The 17887-nt window shown below is 42.6% G+C and overlaps 1 protein-coding gene across 3 annotated transcripts in view; it reads left to right on the forward strand.

Annotated features, from left to right (window-relative positions):
* RNF34 (ring finger protein 34) overlaps positions 1-17887 on the forward strand; it is a 102259-nt gene that overhangs the window by 55391 nt on the left and 28981 nt on the right. For all 3 annotated transcript variants that reach the window (XM_053701739.1, XM_053701741.1, XM_053701740.1), the window contains exon 5: positions 153-354. In XM_053701739.1, the coding sequence (XP_053557714.1) occupies positions 153-354 (202 nt within the window). The remainder of the gene's footprint in view (positions 1-152; positions 355-17887) is intronic.

Raw genomic sequence — 17887 nt, forward strand, 5'->3', positions numbered from 1 at the left:
TTTATTTTTTTTTAACTGATATCATGTTTTCTTGCTCCCTTATAGAAATCAGTGTGAATTTTTGTTGGCGGTTATAGACTTAAAATATGGGAACAATATTCTTTTCAAAAGGCAACTGATCCTTTTAATGAATTTACGGCTTATTTTTTTAGTCAACTGAGATACCTCGTAAGCAAGTAAGAATATCTCTGTCAGACCTATCAACATTGGAAGAGATTGAAGCACTGACCATCCGACAACTAAAGGAGATCCTTGCCAGGAACTTTGTTAACTACTCAGGCTGCTGTGAGAAATGGGAGCTAGTGGAGAAAGTCAGCCGCTTGTACCGAGAGAATCAGGAGAACAGGAAGTCACGTATGTGGAGTTTTTATTCATTTGATTTTTAAAACAAAACTGCAATATTACGTAATCTTGGTATGATTAAACCTTTAAGAAACCATCTTTAATGCAAACATAACATTATTTATCCTTGAAAATGATCTTTTTAGTGCAATATCTTCTTTATCCAAAACACTGATTTGAAGTTTGGCAACTAGCTTTTATGCAATATATTATTAAATATACATTTTGCAGGTCTTCAGTACAACTTTAAAGGTCCATTGTAGTAAATAAAAAATGGCATGCTTCAAGTCGTTAAGAGTATATTATTTTAGGACTAGGGACTAACTATGTGTTTAACTCCATTGTGAGGGATAAACACAGAAGCATAAAGTGCAGAATGGGTTGCTTATCTTCAAATGACATGCTCTAACTTATTAGAGCATGTCATTTTTTGACATCTCTACTCTCAAGCCTTCGTCTCATGCCAATTTAGTTCAAAATGGCTCTTTCTCCTGTTAAGTGTGGTCAGTCCACGGGTCATCATTACTTCTGGGATATTAACTCCTCCCCAACAGGAAGTGCAAGAGGATTCACCCAGCAGAGCTGCTATATAGCTCCTCCCCTCTACGTCACACCCAGTCATTCTCTTGCACCCAACGAATAGATAGGATGTGTGAGAGGACTGTGGTGATTATACTTAGTTTCATACCTTCAATCAAAAGTTTGTTATTTTATAATAGCACCGGAGTGTGTTATTCCTTCTCTGGTAGAATTTGAAGAAGAATCTACCTGAGTTTTTTCTATGATTTTAGCCGGCGTAGTTAAGATCATATTGCTGTTTCTCGGCCATCTGAGGAGAGGTAAACTTCAGATCAGGGGACAGCGGGCAGATTAATCTGCAAAGAGGTATGTAGCAGCTTATTATTTTCTGACAATGGAATTGATGAGAAAATTCTGCCATACCGATATAATGTAAACTCAGCCTTAAATGCAGTAGCAGCAACTGGTATCAGGCTGTCATGTATGTATATTTTACACTTCAGTATCCTGGGGAATGGCACTTCACTGGAATTATACTGTATGCATAAGACTTTAGCCTAATTTGCAGGGACTTGCAACAGGCTTTTTAATAACACTTAATTTATTTAATGTTAAACGTTTTTTGCTGGCATGTAAAATCGTTTAATTTTCTGAGGTACTGGGTGAAAAAATGTTTTGGGCACTATTTTTTTCCACTTGGCAGTCGTTTTATTTAATTTAAGACAGTTTACTGATCTCTCTCACTGTTGTGTGTGAGGGGGAGGGGCCTTTTTTGGCGCTTTTGCTACGCATCAAAAAATTCAGTCAGAAGTTTATTGTCTTCCCTGCATGATCCGGTTCATCTCATACAGAACTCAGGGGTCTTCAAAACTTATTTTGAGGGAGGTAATCACTCACAGCAGAGCTGTGAGATTGTAGTTGACTGTGATAAAAAACGTTTATTTCTCCAACATAGGTGTGTCCGGTCCACGGCGTCATCCTTACTTGTGGGATATTCTCTTCCCCAACAGGAAATGGCAAAGAGCCCAGCAAAGCTGGTCACATGATCCCTCCTAGGCTCCGCCTACCCCAGTCATTCTCTTTGCCGTTGTACAGGCAACATCTCCACGGAGATGGCTTAGAGTTTTTTAGTGTTTAACTTTTGCTTCTTCTGAGGCTATTTTTGGGAGAAAAGTTTTGCAAGCCGTGGTGCCTTCCATTTAGGTGACCTGATTTGCTCCCTCCCTTCATCCGTGTCCTAAAGCTTTGGTATTGGTTCCCACAAGTAAGGATGACGCCGTGGACCGGACACACCTATGTTGGAGAAAACAGAATTTATGTTTACCTGATAAATTACTTTCTCCAACGGTGTGTCCGGTCCACGGCCCGCCCTGGTTTTTTAATCAGGTCTGATGATTTATTTTCTTTAACTACAGTCACCACGGTATCATATGGTTTCTCCTATGCAAATATTCCTCCTTTACGTCGGTCGAATGACTGGGGAAGGCGGAGCCTAGGAGGGATCATGTGACCAGCTTTGCTGGGCTCTTTGCCATTTCCTGTTGGGGAAGAGAATATCCCACAAGTAAGGATGACGCCGTGGACCGGATACACCGTTGGAGAAAGTAATTTATCAGGTAAACATAAATTCTGTTTTCTGTATTTTTTTTCTGCTATCAGGGTTTGTTATACTTTGCTAATGGGAGCAATCCTTTGCTAAAATTGTGTTTTTACAAAGATTTGATGCTATAACTTCTCAGTTTATTAATTTTCAACTGTCATAACTTTTTCTGTGCTTCTTATAGGCACAGTACGTTTTCATATTATAGTAAATTACTTGAAAAGTATTTCCAAGTTGCTAGTTTATTTGCTAGTGTGTTAAACATGTCTGATTCAGAGGAAGATATCTGTGCTATATGTGCTAAAACCAAAGTGGAGCCCAATAGAAATTTATGTACTAACTGCATTGATGCTACTTTAAATAAAAGTCAATCTGTACAAATTGAACATATTTCACCAAACAACGAGGGGAGAGTTATGCCGACTAACTCGCCTCACGTGTCAGTACCTGCATCTCCCGCTCGGGAGGTGCGTGATATTGTAGCGCCGAGTACATCTGGGCGGCCATTACAAATCACATTACAGGATATGGCTACTGTTATGACTGAAGTTTTGGCTAAATTACCAGAACTAAGAGGTAAGCGTGATCACTCTGGGGTGAGAACAGAGTGCGCTGATAATATTAGGGCCATGTCAGACACTGCGTCACAATTTGCAGAACATGAGGACGGAGAGCTTCATTCTGCGGGTGACGGTTCTGATCCAAACAAACTGGATTCAGACATTTCAAATTTTAAATTTAAGCTGGAAAACCTCCGTGTATTACTAGGGGGGTGTTAGCGGCTCTGAATGATTGTAACACAGTTGCAATACCAGAGAAAATGTGTAGGTTGGATAAATATTTTGCGGTACCGTCGAGTACTGACGTTTTTCCTATACCTAAGAGACTTACTGAAATTGTTACTAAGGAGTGGGATAGACCCGGTGTGCCGTTCTCACCCCCTCCTATATTTAGAAAGATGTTTCCAATAGACGCCACCACACGGGACTTATGGCAAACGGTCCCTAAGGTGGAGGGAGCAGTTTCTACTTTAGCTAAGCGTACCACTATCCCGGTGGAGGATAGCTGTGCTTTTTCAGATCCAATGGATAAAAAGTTAGAGGGTTACCTTAAGAAAATGTTTGTTCAACAAGGTTTTATATTGCAACCTCTTGCATGCATTGCGCCTGTCACGGCTGCAGCAGCATTTTGGTTTGAGTCTCTGGAAGAGACACTTGAATCAGCTCCATTAGATGAGATTACACACAAGCTTAAAGCCCTTAAGTTAGCTAACTCATTTATTTCGGATGCCGTAGTACATTTAACTAAACTTACGGCTAAGAATTCCGGATTCGCCATTCAGGCGCGCAGAGCACTGTGGCTAAAATCCTGGTCAGCTGATGTTACTCCTAAATCTAAATTGCTTAATATACCTTTCAAAGGGCAGACCTTATTCGGGCCCGGGTTGAAAGAAATTATCGCTGACATTACAGGAGGTAAAGGCCATGCCCTGCCTCAAGACAGAGCCAAACCTAAGGCTAGACAGTCTAATTTTCGTTCCTTTCGTAATTTCAAAGCAGGAGCAGCATCAACTTCCTCTGCACCAAAACAGGAAGGAGCTGTTGCTCGCTACAGACAAGGCTGGAGACCTAACCAGTCCTGGAACAAGGGCAAGCAGGCCAGGAAACCTGCTGCTGCCCCTAAGACAGCATGAATTGAGGGCCCCCGATCCGGGAACGGATCTAGTGGGGGGCAGACTTTCTCTCTTCGCCCAGGCTTGGGCAAGAGATGTCCAGGATCCCTGGGCGTTAGAGATCATATCTCAGGGATACCTTCTGGACTTCAAATCCTCTCCCCCAAAAGGGAGATTTCATCTGTCAAGGTTGTCAACAAACCAAATAAAGAAAGAGGCGTTTCTATGCTGTGTACAAGATCTTTTACTAATGGGAGTGATCCATCCGGTTCCGCGGTCGGAACAAGGACAAGGGTTTTACTCAAATCTGTTTGTGGTTCCCAAAAAAGAGGGAACTTTCAGGCCAATTCTGGATTTAAAAATCCTAAACAAATTCCTAAGAGTTCCATCGTTCAAGATGGAAACTATTCGGACAATCTTACCCATGATCCAAAAGGGTCAGTACATGACCACAGTGGATTTAAAGGATGCTTACCTTCACATACCGATTCACAAAGATCATTACCGGTATCTAAGGTTTGCCTTCCTTGACAGGCATTACCAGTTTGTAGCTCTTCCATTCGGATTGGCTACGGCTCCAAGAATCTTCACGAAGGTTCTGGGTGCTCTTCTGGCGGTACTAAGACCGCGAGGAATTTCGGTAGCTCCGTACCTAGACGACATTCTGATAAAAGCTTCAAGCTTTCAAACTGCCAAGTCTCATACAGAGTTAGTACTGGCATCTCTAAGGTCGCATGGATGGAAGGTGAACGAAAAGAAGAGTTCTCTCTTTCCACTCACAAGAGTTCCCTTCTTGGGGACTCTTATAGATTCTGTAGAAATGAAGATTTACCTGACAGAAGACAGGTTAACAAAGCTTCAAAATGCATGCCGTGTCCTTCATTCCATTCAACACCCGTCAGTAGCTCAATGCATGGAGGTGATCGGCTTAATGGTAGCGGCAATGGACATAGTACCCTTTGCACGCCTACATCTCAGACCGCTGCAATTGTGCATGCTAAGTCAGTGGAATGGGGATTACTCAGACTTGTCCCCTACTCTGAATCTGGATCAAGAGACCAGAAATTCTCTTCTATGGTGGTTTTCTCGGCCACATCTGTCCAGGGGGATGCCATTCAGCAGGCCAGACTGGACAATTGTAACAACAGACGCCAGCCTACTAGGTTGGGGCGCTGTCTGGAATTCTCTGAAGGCTCAGGGACAATGGAATCAGGAGGAGAGTCTCCTGCCAATAAACATTCTGGAATTGAGAGCAGTTCTCAATGCCCTTCTGGCTTGGCCCCAGTTAACAACTCGGGGGTTCATCAGGTTTCAGTCGGACAACATCACGACTGTAGCTTACATCAACCATCAGGGAGGGACAAGAAGCTCCCTAGCAATGATGGAAGTATCAAAGATAATTCGCTGGGCAGAGTCTCACTCTTGCCACCTGTCGGCAATCCACATCCCGGGAGTGGAGAACTGGGAGGCGGATTTCCTAAGTCGTCAGAATTTTCATCCGGGGGAGTGGGAACTTCATCCGGAGGTCTTTGCCCAAATACTTCGACATTGGGGCAAACCAGAGATAGATCTCATGGCGTCTCGACAGAACGCCAAGCTTCCTCGTTACGGGTCCAGATCCAGGGATCCGGGAGCGGTTCTGATAGATGCTTTGACAGCACCTTGGACCTTCAGGATGGCTTATGTGTTTCCACCCTTCCCGATGCTTCCTCGATTGATTGCCAGAATCAAACAGGAGAGAGCATCAGTGATTCTAATAGCGCCTGCATGGCCACGCAGGACTTGGTATGCAGATCTAGTGGACATGTCATCCTGTCCACCTTGGTCTCTACCTCTGAAAGAGGACCTTCTGATCCAGGGTCCATTCAAACATCAAAATCTAATTTCTCTGAAGCTGACTGCTTGGAAATTGAACGCTTGATCTTATCAAAACGTGGTTTTTCTGAGTCAGTTATTGATACCTTAATACAGGCTAGGAAGCCTGTTACCAGAAAGATTTACCATAAGATATGGCGCAAATACTTATATTGGTGCGAATCCAAGAGTTACTCATGGAGTAAGGTTAGGATTCCTAGGATATTGTCTTTTCTACAAGAAGGTTTAGAAAAGGGTTTATCCGCTAGTTCCTTAAAGGGACAGATTTCAGCTCTGTCCATTCTTTTACACAAACGTCTGTCAGAAGTTCCGGACGTTCAAGCTTTTTGTCAGGCTTTAGCTAGGATCAAGCCTGTGTTTAAAACTGTTGCTCCACCATGGAGTTTGAACTTAGTTCTTAATGTTTTACAGGGTGTTCCGTTTGAACCCCTTCATTCCATTGATATCAAGCTGTTATCTTGGAAAGTTCTGTTTTTAATGGCGATTTCCTCGGCTCGAAGAGTCTCTGAGTTATCTGCCTTACATTGTGATTCTCCTTATCTGATTTTTCATTCAGACAAGGTAGTTCTGCGTACTAAACCTGGGTTCCTACCTAAGGTGGTCACTAACAGGAATATCAATCAAGAGATTGTTGTTCCATCTTTGTGTCCTAATCCTTCTTCGAAGAAGGAACGTCTGCTACACAATCTAGATGTAGTCCGTGCCCTGAAATTTTATCTACAGGCAACTAAGGATTTTCGACAAACGTCTTCCATGTTTGTCGTTTATTCTGGTCAGAGGAGAGGTCAAAAAGCTTCGGCTACCTCTCTCTCTTTTTGGCTTCGTAGCATAATACGGTTAGCCTATGAGACTGCTGGACAGCAGCCTCCTGAAAGAATTACAGCACATTCTACTAGAGCTGTGGCTTCCACTTGGGCCTTTAAGAATGAGGCTTCTGTTGAACAGATTTGCAAGGCTGCAACTTGGTCTTCTCTTCATACTTTTTCCAAATTTTACAAATTTGACACTTTTGCTTCTTCGGAGGCTGTTTTTGGGAGAAAGGTTCTTCAGGCAGTGGTTCCTTCCGTATAAAGAGCCTGCCTGTCCCTCCCGTCATCCGTGTACTTTAGCTTTGGTATTGGTATCCCAGAAGTAATGATGACCCGTGGACTGACCACACTTAACAGGAGAAAACAAAATTTATGCTTACCTGATAAATTCCTTTCTCCTGTAGTGTGGTCAGTCCACGGCCCGCCCTGTTTTTTATGGCAGGTCTAAAAAAATTTTTTACATTATACTCCAGTCACCACTGCACCCTTTGGCTTCTCCTTTCTCGTTGGTTCTTGGTCGAATGACTGGGTGTGACGTAGAGGGGAGGAGCTATATAGCAGCTCTGCTGGGTGAATCCTCTTGCACTTCCTGTTGGGGAGGAGTTAATATCCCAGAAGTAATGATGACCCATGGACTGACCACACTACAGGAGAAAGGAATTTATCAGGTAAGCATAAATTTTGTTTTCTAGAGCAGTCCTTTAAAGGGATAGGAAAGTCAAAATTAAACTTGCATGATTCAGATAGCGCATGTAATTTTAAGACATTTTTAAACTCACTTCTATTTTCAAATGTGCTTCGTTCTCTTGGCATCCTTTGTTGAAAAAGAATATGCACATATCCTACACTAGTGGGAGCTAGTTGCTGATTGGTGCCTGCACACATTTGTCTCTTGTGATTGGCTAAGTAGATGTGTTCAGCTAGCTGCCAGTAGTGCAATGCTGTTTAGCAAAGAATAACGAGAGAACTAAGCAAATTTGATAATAGAAGTAAATTGGAAAGTTGTTTAAAACAGTTTGTTACCCAAATAATGAAATACATTATTGGGGTTTCCTGTCCCTTTAAGCACAAAAGGTGCTAGCGATTATATATTTTACTTATATGTATACTTTTCAGCAGCACATCAAAATTGTTCTGGTAAGTACATAGAATACAGTTTATTTAATTTGATATAAAATATTACAATCATGTAAAATAATTAACAGCTGCATGTTGGATAATTTTGCAGAAGCCCTTCTCATCCAAGGATTATATTTCTATATCTGAAAAAGTGACTTCCTTCTGACCGCTCTGTTGAATTTTGATCTCTCTACTCCATGTTCTTCCTCTGGTGTAAACACCAGTACTTCTTGAGCAGTCCCTTGTTCTTATCATAGTCCAGTCTGTCCTGCATGTTTTTATTATGTTTGTCTATCACTTTCTTTTTTTTAATTATTAATTTTTATTTTACAAAAGTATACAATACACAATAATTATATATAGAAAAAAAGCAATACAAGCAATGGAGTTGCTACTCCAAAAGACAATAATTGCATACAAACAGCTATAGCTCTTTACCTATATATTAACATTAAAATTCATATGGCCACATAGCTTACAAATCAGTTGTATATAGTGCTATTTACAAAATCAAACGACCTCATCAATATTACATCCCTCCTAAATTCCTCCTTCCCCCTTTCCTCCCCTACTTAATTTGGGTATTAATAACTTGTTCTAAAGGCAATATGAAATCTCTTCCTTGATAGTAGGCAAATTCACTCCAGATCTTCTTGTCTATCACTTTCTATTTGATTAGTGAAACAGCATCATCTAAAATGTTATCAAATGTGCAATATTTCAAATCGCTACTCAATTTGTTAATACTAATTTCTATTCCATATTATTTATTCTCACTTTAGTTCTGCTGCTTCAGTGTTATTCCCTGATCTATCAACTTTAGGGAGAATTGTGTTAGTACCTCATCCCAACTTAGTAATAATACATTTATTCTTCTACTACTTTAAAAAATATTTTAGAATCTTTCTCCAACATTAGTGTGTCCGGTCCACGGCGTCATCCATAACTTGTGGGAATATTCTCTTCCCCAACAGGAAATGGCAAAGAGCACAGCAAAAGCTGTCCATATAGTCCCTCCTAGGCTCCGCCCACCCCAGTCATTCTCTTTGCCGCTGAACAAGCAGCATCTCCACGGAGATGGTGAAGAGTATGTTGTGATTAGTTGTAGTTTTTTATTCTACTATCAAGAGTTTGTAATTTTAAAATAGTGCTGGTATGTACTATTTACTCTGAAACAGAAAAAGAGGAAGAGTTCTGTTTGTGAGAGGAATATGATTTTAGCAGCAGTAACTATAATCGTTTGCTGTTTCCACATAGGACTGTTGAGATGAGATAACTTCAGTTGGGGGAAACAGTTGGCAGACTTTTCTGCTTAAAGGTATGACTAGCCATATTTCTAACAAGACTGTGTAATGCTGGAAGGCTGTCATTTCCCCTCATGGGGACCGGTAAGCCATTTTCTTAGTCTCAAACAGAATAAAGGGCTTAATATGGGCTATAAAACTGGTAGACACTTTTATGGTCTAGATCGATTGCTTTATTTGGGCATTTTATATAGCTTTATGTTGAAATTCACACTTTATAAACTTTGGGGAACGTTTTTTTACGTCAGGCACTGGTTTAGACACCTTCCCAGTCAGGAAGGGCCTTCTCTGTAGTAGGCAGAGCCTCATTTTCGCGCCATTACTGCGCAGTTACTTTTGAGAGCAGGACATGCAGCTGCATGTGTGTGGGTCTGAAAGTAGTTGAAAAGGTTCCTAGAAGGTTTCATTTGGTATCGTATACCCCCCTCGGTTTGGTAAAGTCGCAGCAAAGGCTGTAGCTGGGACTGTAGAGGGGTTAAAACTGTAACCGGCTCCGGTTTCCTCATTTTAAGGGTTAAAGGTCTGAAATTTGGGGTGCAATGCTTTGAATGCTGTAAGACACTGTGGTGAAAACTTGGTTAAATTTGAACAATTCCTTCATAGTTTTTCACATATTCAGTAATAAAGTGTGCCCTGTTTAAAATTTAAAGAGACAGTAACGTTTTTGTTTTAAAACGGTTTTTGTACTTTATTGTAAGTTTAAGCCTGTTTAACATGTCTGTGCCTTCAGATAAACTATGTTCTGTATGTATGGAAGCTAATGTGTCTCCCCCTTCAAAATTGTGTGATAATTGTGCCATAGCGTCCAAACAAAGTAAGGACAGTACTGCCACAGATAATAAAGTTGCCCAAGATGATTCATGAGATGAAGGGAGTAGACATAGTTCTACATCATCTCCTTCTGTGTCTACACCAGTTTTCCCACGCAGGAGACCCCTAGTACTTCTAGCGCGCCAATGCTTGTTACTATGCAACAATTGACGGCAGTAATGGATAACTCCATAGCAAATATTTTATCCAAAATGCCTGCATTTCAGAGAAAGCGCGATTGCTCTGTTTTAAACACTGTAGAGCAGGAGGGCGCTGATGATAATTTCTTTCATACCCTCACACCAATCTGAAGTGGCCATGAGGGAGGTTTTGTGAGATGGGGAAATTTCTGATTCAGGTAGAATTTCTCAACAGGCAGAACCTGATGTTGTGACATTTAAATTTAAATTAGAGCATCTCCGCGCACTGCTTAAGGAGGTGCTATCTACTCTGGATGATTGTGACAACCTGGTCATTCCAGAAAAATTGTGCAAGATGGACAAGTTCCTAGAGGTTCCGGTGCACCCCGACGCTTTTCCTATACCCAAGCGGGTGGCGGACATAGTGAATAAGGAGTGGGAGAAGCCCGGCATACCTTTTGTCCCCCCTCCTATATTTAAGAAATTATTTCCTATGGTTGACCCCAGAAAGGACTTATGGCAGACAGTCCCTAAGGTCGAGGGGGCAGTTTCTACACTAGCCAAGCGCACTACTATTCCTATCGAGGATAATTGCGCTTTCAAAGATCCTATGGATACAAAATTAGAGGGTTTGCTTAAAAAGATTTTTGTACAGCAAGGTTACCTCCTGCAACCTATTTCGTGCATTATTCCTGTCACTACAGCAGCGTGCTTCTGGTTCGAGGAACTAGAAAAGTCACTCAGTAGAGAGACTCCGTATGAGGAGGTTATAGACAGAATTCACGCACTTAAGTTAGCTAATTCCTTTATTTTAGATGCCGCTTTGCAGTTAGCAAGATTAGCGGCGAAAAATTCAGGGTTTGCAATTGTGGCACGCAGAGCGCTCTGGCTAAAGTCTTGGTCAGCGGATGTATCTTCCAAGACAAAATTTTTGGGCCAGAATTTTTGGGCCAGAATTGAAAGAGATTATCTCAGACATCACTGGGGGTAAGGGCCACGCCCTTCCACAAGATAGGCCTTTCAAGGCCAAGAATAAGTCTAATTTTCGTTCCTTTCGCAATTTCAGGAACGGACCGGCCTCCAACTCTGCAGCCTCTAGACAAGAGGGTAATGCTTCACAAACCAAACCAGCTTGGAAACCGATGCAAGGCTGGAACAAGGGTAAGCAGGCCAAGAAGCCTGCTGCTGCTACCAAAACAGCATGAAGGAGTTGCCCCCGATCCGGGACCGGATCTAGTAGGGGGCAGACTCTCTCTCTTTGCTCAGGCTTGGGCAAGAGATGTTCAGGACCCCTGGGCACTAGGAATAGTTTCTCAGGGTTATCTTCTGGAATTCAAGGAACTACCCCCAAGGGGAAGGTTCCACATGTCTCACTTATCTTCAAACCAAATAAAGAGACAGGCATTCTTACATTGTGTAGAAGACCTGTTAAAAATGGGAGTGATGCACCCAGTTCCAACCGTGGAACAAGGAATGGGTTTTTACTCAAATCTGTTTGTAGTTCCCAAAAAAAGAGGGAACTTTCAGACCAATTCTGGATTTAAAGATCCTAAACAAATTTCTCAGAGTGCCATCGTTCAAAATGGAAACTATTCGAACGATTTTACCTACAATCCAGGAGGGTCAATTTATGACTACCGTGGATCTAAAGGATGCGTATCTACATATTCCTATCCACAAAGATCATCATCAGTTCCTAAGGTTCGCCTTTCTGGACAAACATTACCAGTTTGTGGCTCTCCCATTCGGGCTAGCCACTGCTCCAAGGATTTTCACAAAGGTACTCGGGTCCCTTCTAGCGGTTCTAAGACCAAGGGGCATTGCAGTGGCACCTTACTTGGACGACATTCTGATAAAAGCGTCGTCTCTTTCAAAGGCAAAGGCTCACACAGACATCGTTCTGGCCTTTCTCAGATCTCACGGATGGAAAGTGAACATAGAAAAAAGTTCCCTGTCTCCGTCGACAAGAGTTCCTTTCTTGGGGACAATAATAGATTCTTTAGAAATGAAGATTTTCCTGACAGATGTCAAAGTCAAAACTTCTAAACGCTTGTCAAGTTCTTCACTCTGTTCCACGACCTTCCATAGGTCAGTGCATGGAAGTAGTAGGGTTGATGGTTGCAGCAATGGACATAGTTCCTTTTGCGCGAATTCATCTAAGACCATTACAACCGTGCATGCTGAAACAGTGGAATGGGGACTATACAGACTTGTCTCCAGTGATCCAAGTAGATCAGAAGACCAGAGACTCACTCCGTTGGTGGCTAACCCAGGATCACCTGTCCCAGGGAATGAGCTTCCGCAGACCAGAGTGGGTCATCGTCACGACTGACGCCAGTCTAGTGGGCTGGGGCGCGGTCTGGGACTCCCTGAAAGCTCAGGGGCTATGGTCTCAGGAAGAGTCTCTTCTCCCTATAAACATTCTGGAACTGAGAGCGATATTCAATACTCTCAGGGCTTGGCCTCAACTAGCAAAGGCCAGATTCATAAGATTCCAATCAGACAACATGACGACTGTTGCTTACATCAACCATCAGGGGGAACAAGGAGTTCCCTGGCGATGAGAGAAGTGACCAAAATCATAAAATGGGCGGAGGATCACTCCTGCCACCTATCTGCGATCCACATCCCAGGAGTTTTTTCTGTTTTTTCTCCTGTCCGTCGGTCGAATGACTGGGGTGGGCGGAGCCTAGGAGGGACTATATGGACAGCTTTTGCTGTGCTCTTTGCCATTTCCTGTTGGGGAAGAGAATATTCCCACAAGTTATGGATGACGCCGTGGACCGGACACACCGTTGGAGAAAGTAATTTATCAGGTAAGCATAAATTCTGTTTTTATATAAATTTGGACTATTATGAGAGAGGTTTTGAGCTGTACATAATATAATAAAAGGGTCATAAAAATTATATTGTGAGTGAAGAGCCTTTTAATATTGAATGCTATTATAAAATTGACTTCATTCTCTTTGTATCCTTTGTTGAAAAGCATACCTAGGTAGGCTCATGCAGCAAAGCAGCAGTGGGAGCTAGCTAGTGATTGTTACCCTATCCTTCTGGATTAGAAGTTTGATTCACATGCCGTATTTAGAAGCAGGCCAGCAGCTTCAATCACAAATTACAGCACATTCTACCCGTGCAGTGTCTTCCTGGGCCGTCAAGTATAAGGCTTCAGTTGAACAGATATGTAAGGCTGCTACTTGGTCCTCATTGGATACGTTCACAAAATTCTACCAATTTTTTATGTTTTTTCCTAAGCAGAGGCATCCTTTGAGAGAGAGAGAGAGGTTCCTCAAGCGGTGGTGCCTAGGACTGCCTTCTCTACCTTTCCCTTCCTAAATTTTTGTGGACGCCACAGCTTGGGTATTAATTTCCCATAGGTTATGAATGAATTTGTGAACTCTCAATGCCAAGAAAGAAAATCGTTTATCAAGTAAGCATAAATTATGTTTTCTTTCTAATGGCAGTGAGAGTCCACGAACCTGCCCTGCAAAATATTTAGTGGTGGCAGTCTTATGGCACACCTGTACCCCTTTTTTTTTTTTTTTTTTTTTAATGCCTCTACTTTTCCTTATTTTCATCTTGAACTATTGAGAGGGATATTTAAAGCTTTGTTTAGGGTGTCTTTGCCTCCTCCTGGTGGCCAGGTGAAGTATTTCCCATATGTTTTGAATCAATGTGTGGACTCTCACTGCCAAGTAAGAAAATAAATTTATCAGGTAAGCATATTTCTCTTGTTAAGTGTATCCAGTCCACGGATCATCCATTACTTGTGGGATATTCTCCTTCCCAACAGGAAGTTGCAAGAGGATCACCCACAGCAGAGCTGCTATATATCTCCTCCCCTCACTGCCATATCCAGTCATTCTCTTGCAACTCTCAACTAAGATGGAGGTCGTAATAGGACTGTGGTGTTTTATACTTAGTTTATTTCTTCAATAAAAAGTTTATTTTTAAATGGTACCGGAGTGTACTGTTTATCTCAGGCAGTATTTAGAAGAAGAATCTGCCTGCGTTTTCTATGATCTTAGCAGAAGTAACTAAGATCCTTTGCTGTTCTCACATATTCTGAGGAGTGAGGTAACTTCAGAGGGGGAATAGCGTGCAGGTTTTCCTCTAATAAGGTATGTGCAGTTAAAATATTTTTCTAGGGATGGAATTTGCTAGAAAATGCTGCTGATACCGAAGTAATGTAAGTAAAGCCTTAAATGCAGTGATAGCGACTGGTATCAGGCTTATTAATAGAGATACATACTCTTATAAAAGTGTATTTTAAAACGTTTGCTGGCATGTTTAATCGTTTTTTACATATGTTTGGTGATAAAACTTATTGGGGCCTAGTTTTTTCCACATGGCTGGCTTGAATTTTGCCTAGAAACAGTTCCCTGAGGCTTCCCACTGTTGTAATATGAGTGGGAGGGGCCTATTTTGGCATTTTTTTGCACAGCAAAAATTACAGACACAGACATCCAGCTTCTTCCTGCATGATCCAGGACTTCTCTGAAGGGCTCAAAAGGCTTCAAAAGTCGTATTGAGGGAGGTAAAAAGCCACAGTAGAGCTGTGGCAGTTGTTGTGACTGTTTAAAAAATGTTTTTGTCATTTGTTATTCCGTTTTTGGTATTAAGGGGTTAATCATCCATTTGCAAGTGGGTGCAATGCTCTGCTAACTTATTACATACACTGTCAAAATTTTGTTAGTGTAACTTCATTTTTTCACTGTTATTTCAAAATTTGGGAAAATTTGTATTTCTTAAAGGCGCAGTAACGTTTTTTATATTGCTTGTAAACTTGTTTTAAAGTGTTTTCCAAGCTTGCTAGTCTCATTGCTAGTCTGTTTAAACATGTCTGACACAGAGGAACCTACTTGTTCATTATGTTTGAAAGCCATGGTGGAGCCCCATAGGAGAATGTGTACTAAATGTATTGATTTCACCTTAAACAGTAAAGATCAGTCTTTATCTATAAAAGAATTATCACCAGAGGGTTCTGTTGAGGGGGAAGTTATGCCAACTAACTCTCCCCACGTGTCAGACTCTTCGCCTCCCGCTCAGGGGACGCACGCTAATATGGCGCCAATTACATCAGGGACGCCCATAGCGATTACCTTGCAGGACATGGCTGCAATCATGAATAATACCCTGTCAGAGGTATTATCTAGATTGCCTGAATTAAGAGGCAAGCGCGATAGCTCTGGGGTTAGGAGAGATACAGAGCGCGCAAATGCTGTTAGAGCCATGTCTGATACTGCAACAGTATGCAGAACATGAGGACGGAGAGCTTCAGTCTGTGGGTGACATCTCTGACTCGGGGAAACCTAAACCTCCGTGTATTGCTTGGGGAGGTATTAGCTGCTCTGAATGACTGTAACACAGTTGCAATTCCAGAGATATTGTGTAGGCTGGATAGATACTATGCGGTGCCGGTGTGTACTGACGTTTTTCCTATACCTAAAAGGCTTACAGAAATTATTAGCAAGGAGTGGGATAGACCCGGTGTGCCCTTTTCCCCACCTCCTATATTTAGAAAAATGTTTCCAATAGACGCCACTACACGGGACTTATGGCAGACGGTCCCTAAGGTGGAGGGAGCAGTTTCTACTTTAGCAAAGCGTACCACTATCCCGGTTGAGGACAGTTGTGCTTTTTCAGATCCAATGGATACAACATTGGAGGGTTACCTTAAGAAAATGTTTATTCAACAAGGTTTTATTTTACAGCCCCTTGCATGCATTGCGCCTGTCACTGCTGCGGCGGCATTCTGGTTTGAGGCCCTGGAAGAGGCCATCCAGACAGCTCCATTGAATGAAATTATTGAGAAGCTTAGAACGCTTAAGCTAGCTAACTCATTTGTTTCTGATGCCATTGTTCATTTGACTAAACTAACGGCTAAGAATTCCGGATTCGCCATCCAGGCGCGTAGGACGCTATGGCTTAAATCCTGGTCAGCTGACGTGATTTCAAAGTCTAAATTACTCAACATTCCTTTCAAGGGGCAGACCTTATTCGGGCCTGGCTTGAAGGAAATTATTGCTGACATTACTGGAGGCAAGGGTCATACCCTTCCTCAGGACAGGGCCAAATCAAAGGCCAAACAGTCTAATTTTCGTGCCTTTCGAAATTTCAAGGCAGGAGCAGCATCAACTTCCTCTGCTTCAAAACAAGAGGGAACTGTTGCTCATTCCAGACAGGCCTGGAAACCTAACCAGTCCTGGAACAAGGGCAAGCAGGCCAGAAAGCCTGCTGCTGCCCCCAAGACAGCATGAAGGAACGGCCCCCTATCCGGAAACGGATCTAGTGGGGGGCAGACTTTCTCTCTTCGCCCAGGCGTGGGCACGAGATGTTCAGGATCCCTGGGCGTTGGAGATCATATCTCAGGGATATCTTCTGGACTTCAAAGCTTCTCCTCCACAAGGGAGATTTCATCTTTCAAGGTTATCAGCAAACCAGATAAAGAAAGAGGCATTCCTAAGCTGTGTGCAGGACCTCCTAGTAATGGGAGTGATCCATCCAGTTCCACAGATGGAACAAGGACAGGGATTTTATTCAAATCTGTTTGTGGTTCCCAAGAAAGAGGGAACCTTCAGACCAATCTTGGATCTAAAGATCTTAAACAAATTCCTCAGAGTTCCATCATTCAAAATGGAAACTATTCGGACCATCCTACCCATGATCCAAGAGGGTCAGTACATGACCACAGTGGACTTAAAGGATGCCTACCTTCACATACCGATTCACAAAGATCATCATCGGTTCCTAAGGTTTGCCTTTCTAGACAGGCATTACCAATTTGTAGCTCTTCCCTTCGGGTTGGCCACTGCCCCGAGAATTTTTACAAAGGTTCTGGGCTCACTTCTGGCGGTTCTAAGACCGCGAGGCATAGCGGTGTCTCCGTATCTAGACGACATCCTGATACAGACATCAAGCTTTCAAATTGCCAAGTCTCATACAGAGATAGTTCTGGCATTTCTGAGGTCGCATGGGTGGAAAGTGAACGTGGAAAAGAGTTCTCTATCACTACTCACAAGAGTCTCCTTCCTAGGGACTCTTATAGATTCTGTAGAGATGAAAATTTACCTGACGGAGTCCAGGTTATCAAATGCTTGCCGTGTCCTTCATTCCATTCCACGCCCATCAGTGGCTCAGTGCATGGAAGTAATCGGCTTAATGGTAGCGGCAATGGACATAGTGCCATTTGCGCGCCTGTATCTCAGACCGCTGCAATTATGCAGGCTAAGTCAGTGGAATGGGGATTACTCAGATTTGTCCCCTCTGCTAAATCTGGATCAAGAGACCAGAGATTCTCTTCTCTGGTGGCTTTCTCGGGTCCATCTGTCCAAGGGTATGACCTTTCGCAGGCCAGATTGGACGATTGTAACAACAGATGCCAGCCTTCTAGGTTGGGGCGCAGTCTGGAACTCCCTGAAGGCTCAAGGATCGTGGACTCAGGAGGAGAAACTCCTCCCAATAAATATTCTGGAGTTAGGAGCAATATTCAATGCTCTTCTAGCTTGGCCTCAGTTAGCAACACTGAGGTTCATCAGATTTCAGTCGGGCAACATCACGACTGTGGCTTACATCAACCATCAAGGGGGAACCAGGAGTTCCCTAGCGATGTTAGAAGTCTCAAAGATAATTCGCTGGGCAGAGTCTCACTCTTGCCACCTGTCAGCGATCCACATCCCAGGCATAGAGAACTGGGA

The sequence above is a fragment of the Bombina bombina genome, chromosome 2, assembly GCF_027579735.1.
Source record: "Bombina bombina isolate aBomBom1 chromosome 2, aBomBom1.pri, whole genome shotgun sequence".
Classification (NCBI taxonomy): domain Eukaryota; kingdom Metazoa; phylum Chordata; class Amphibia; order Anura; family Bombinatoridae; genus Bombina; species Bombina bombina.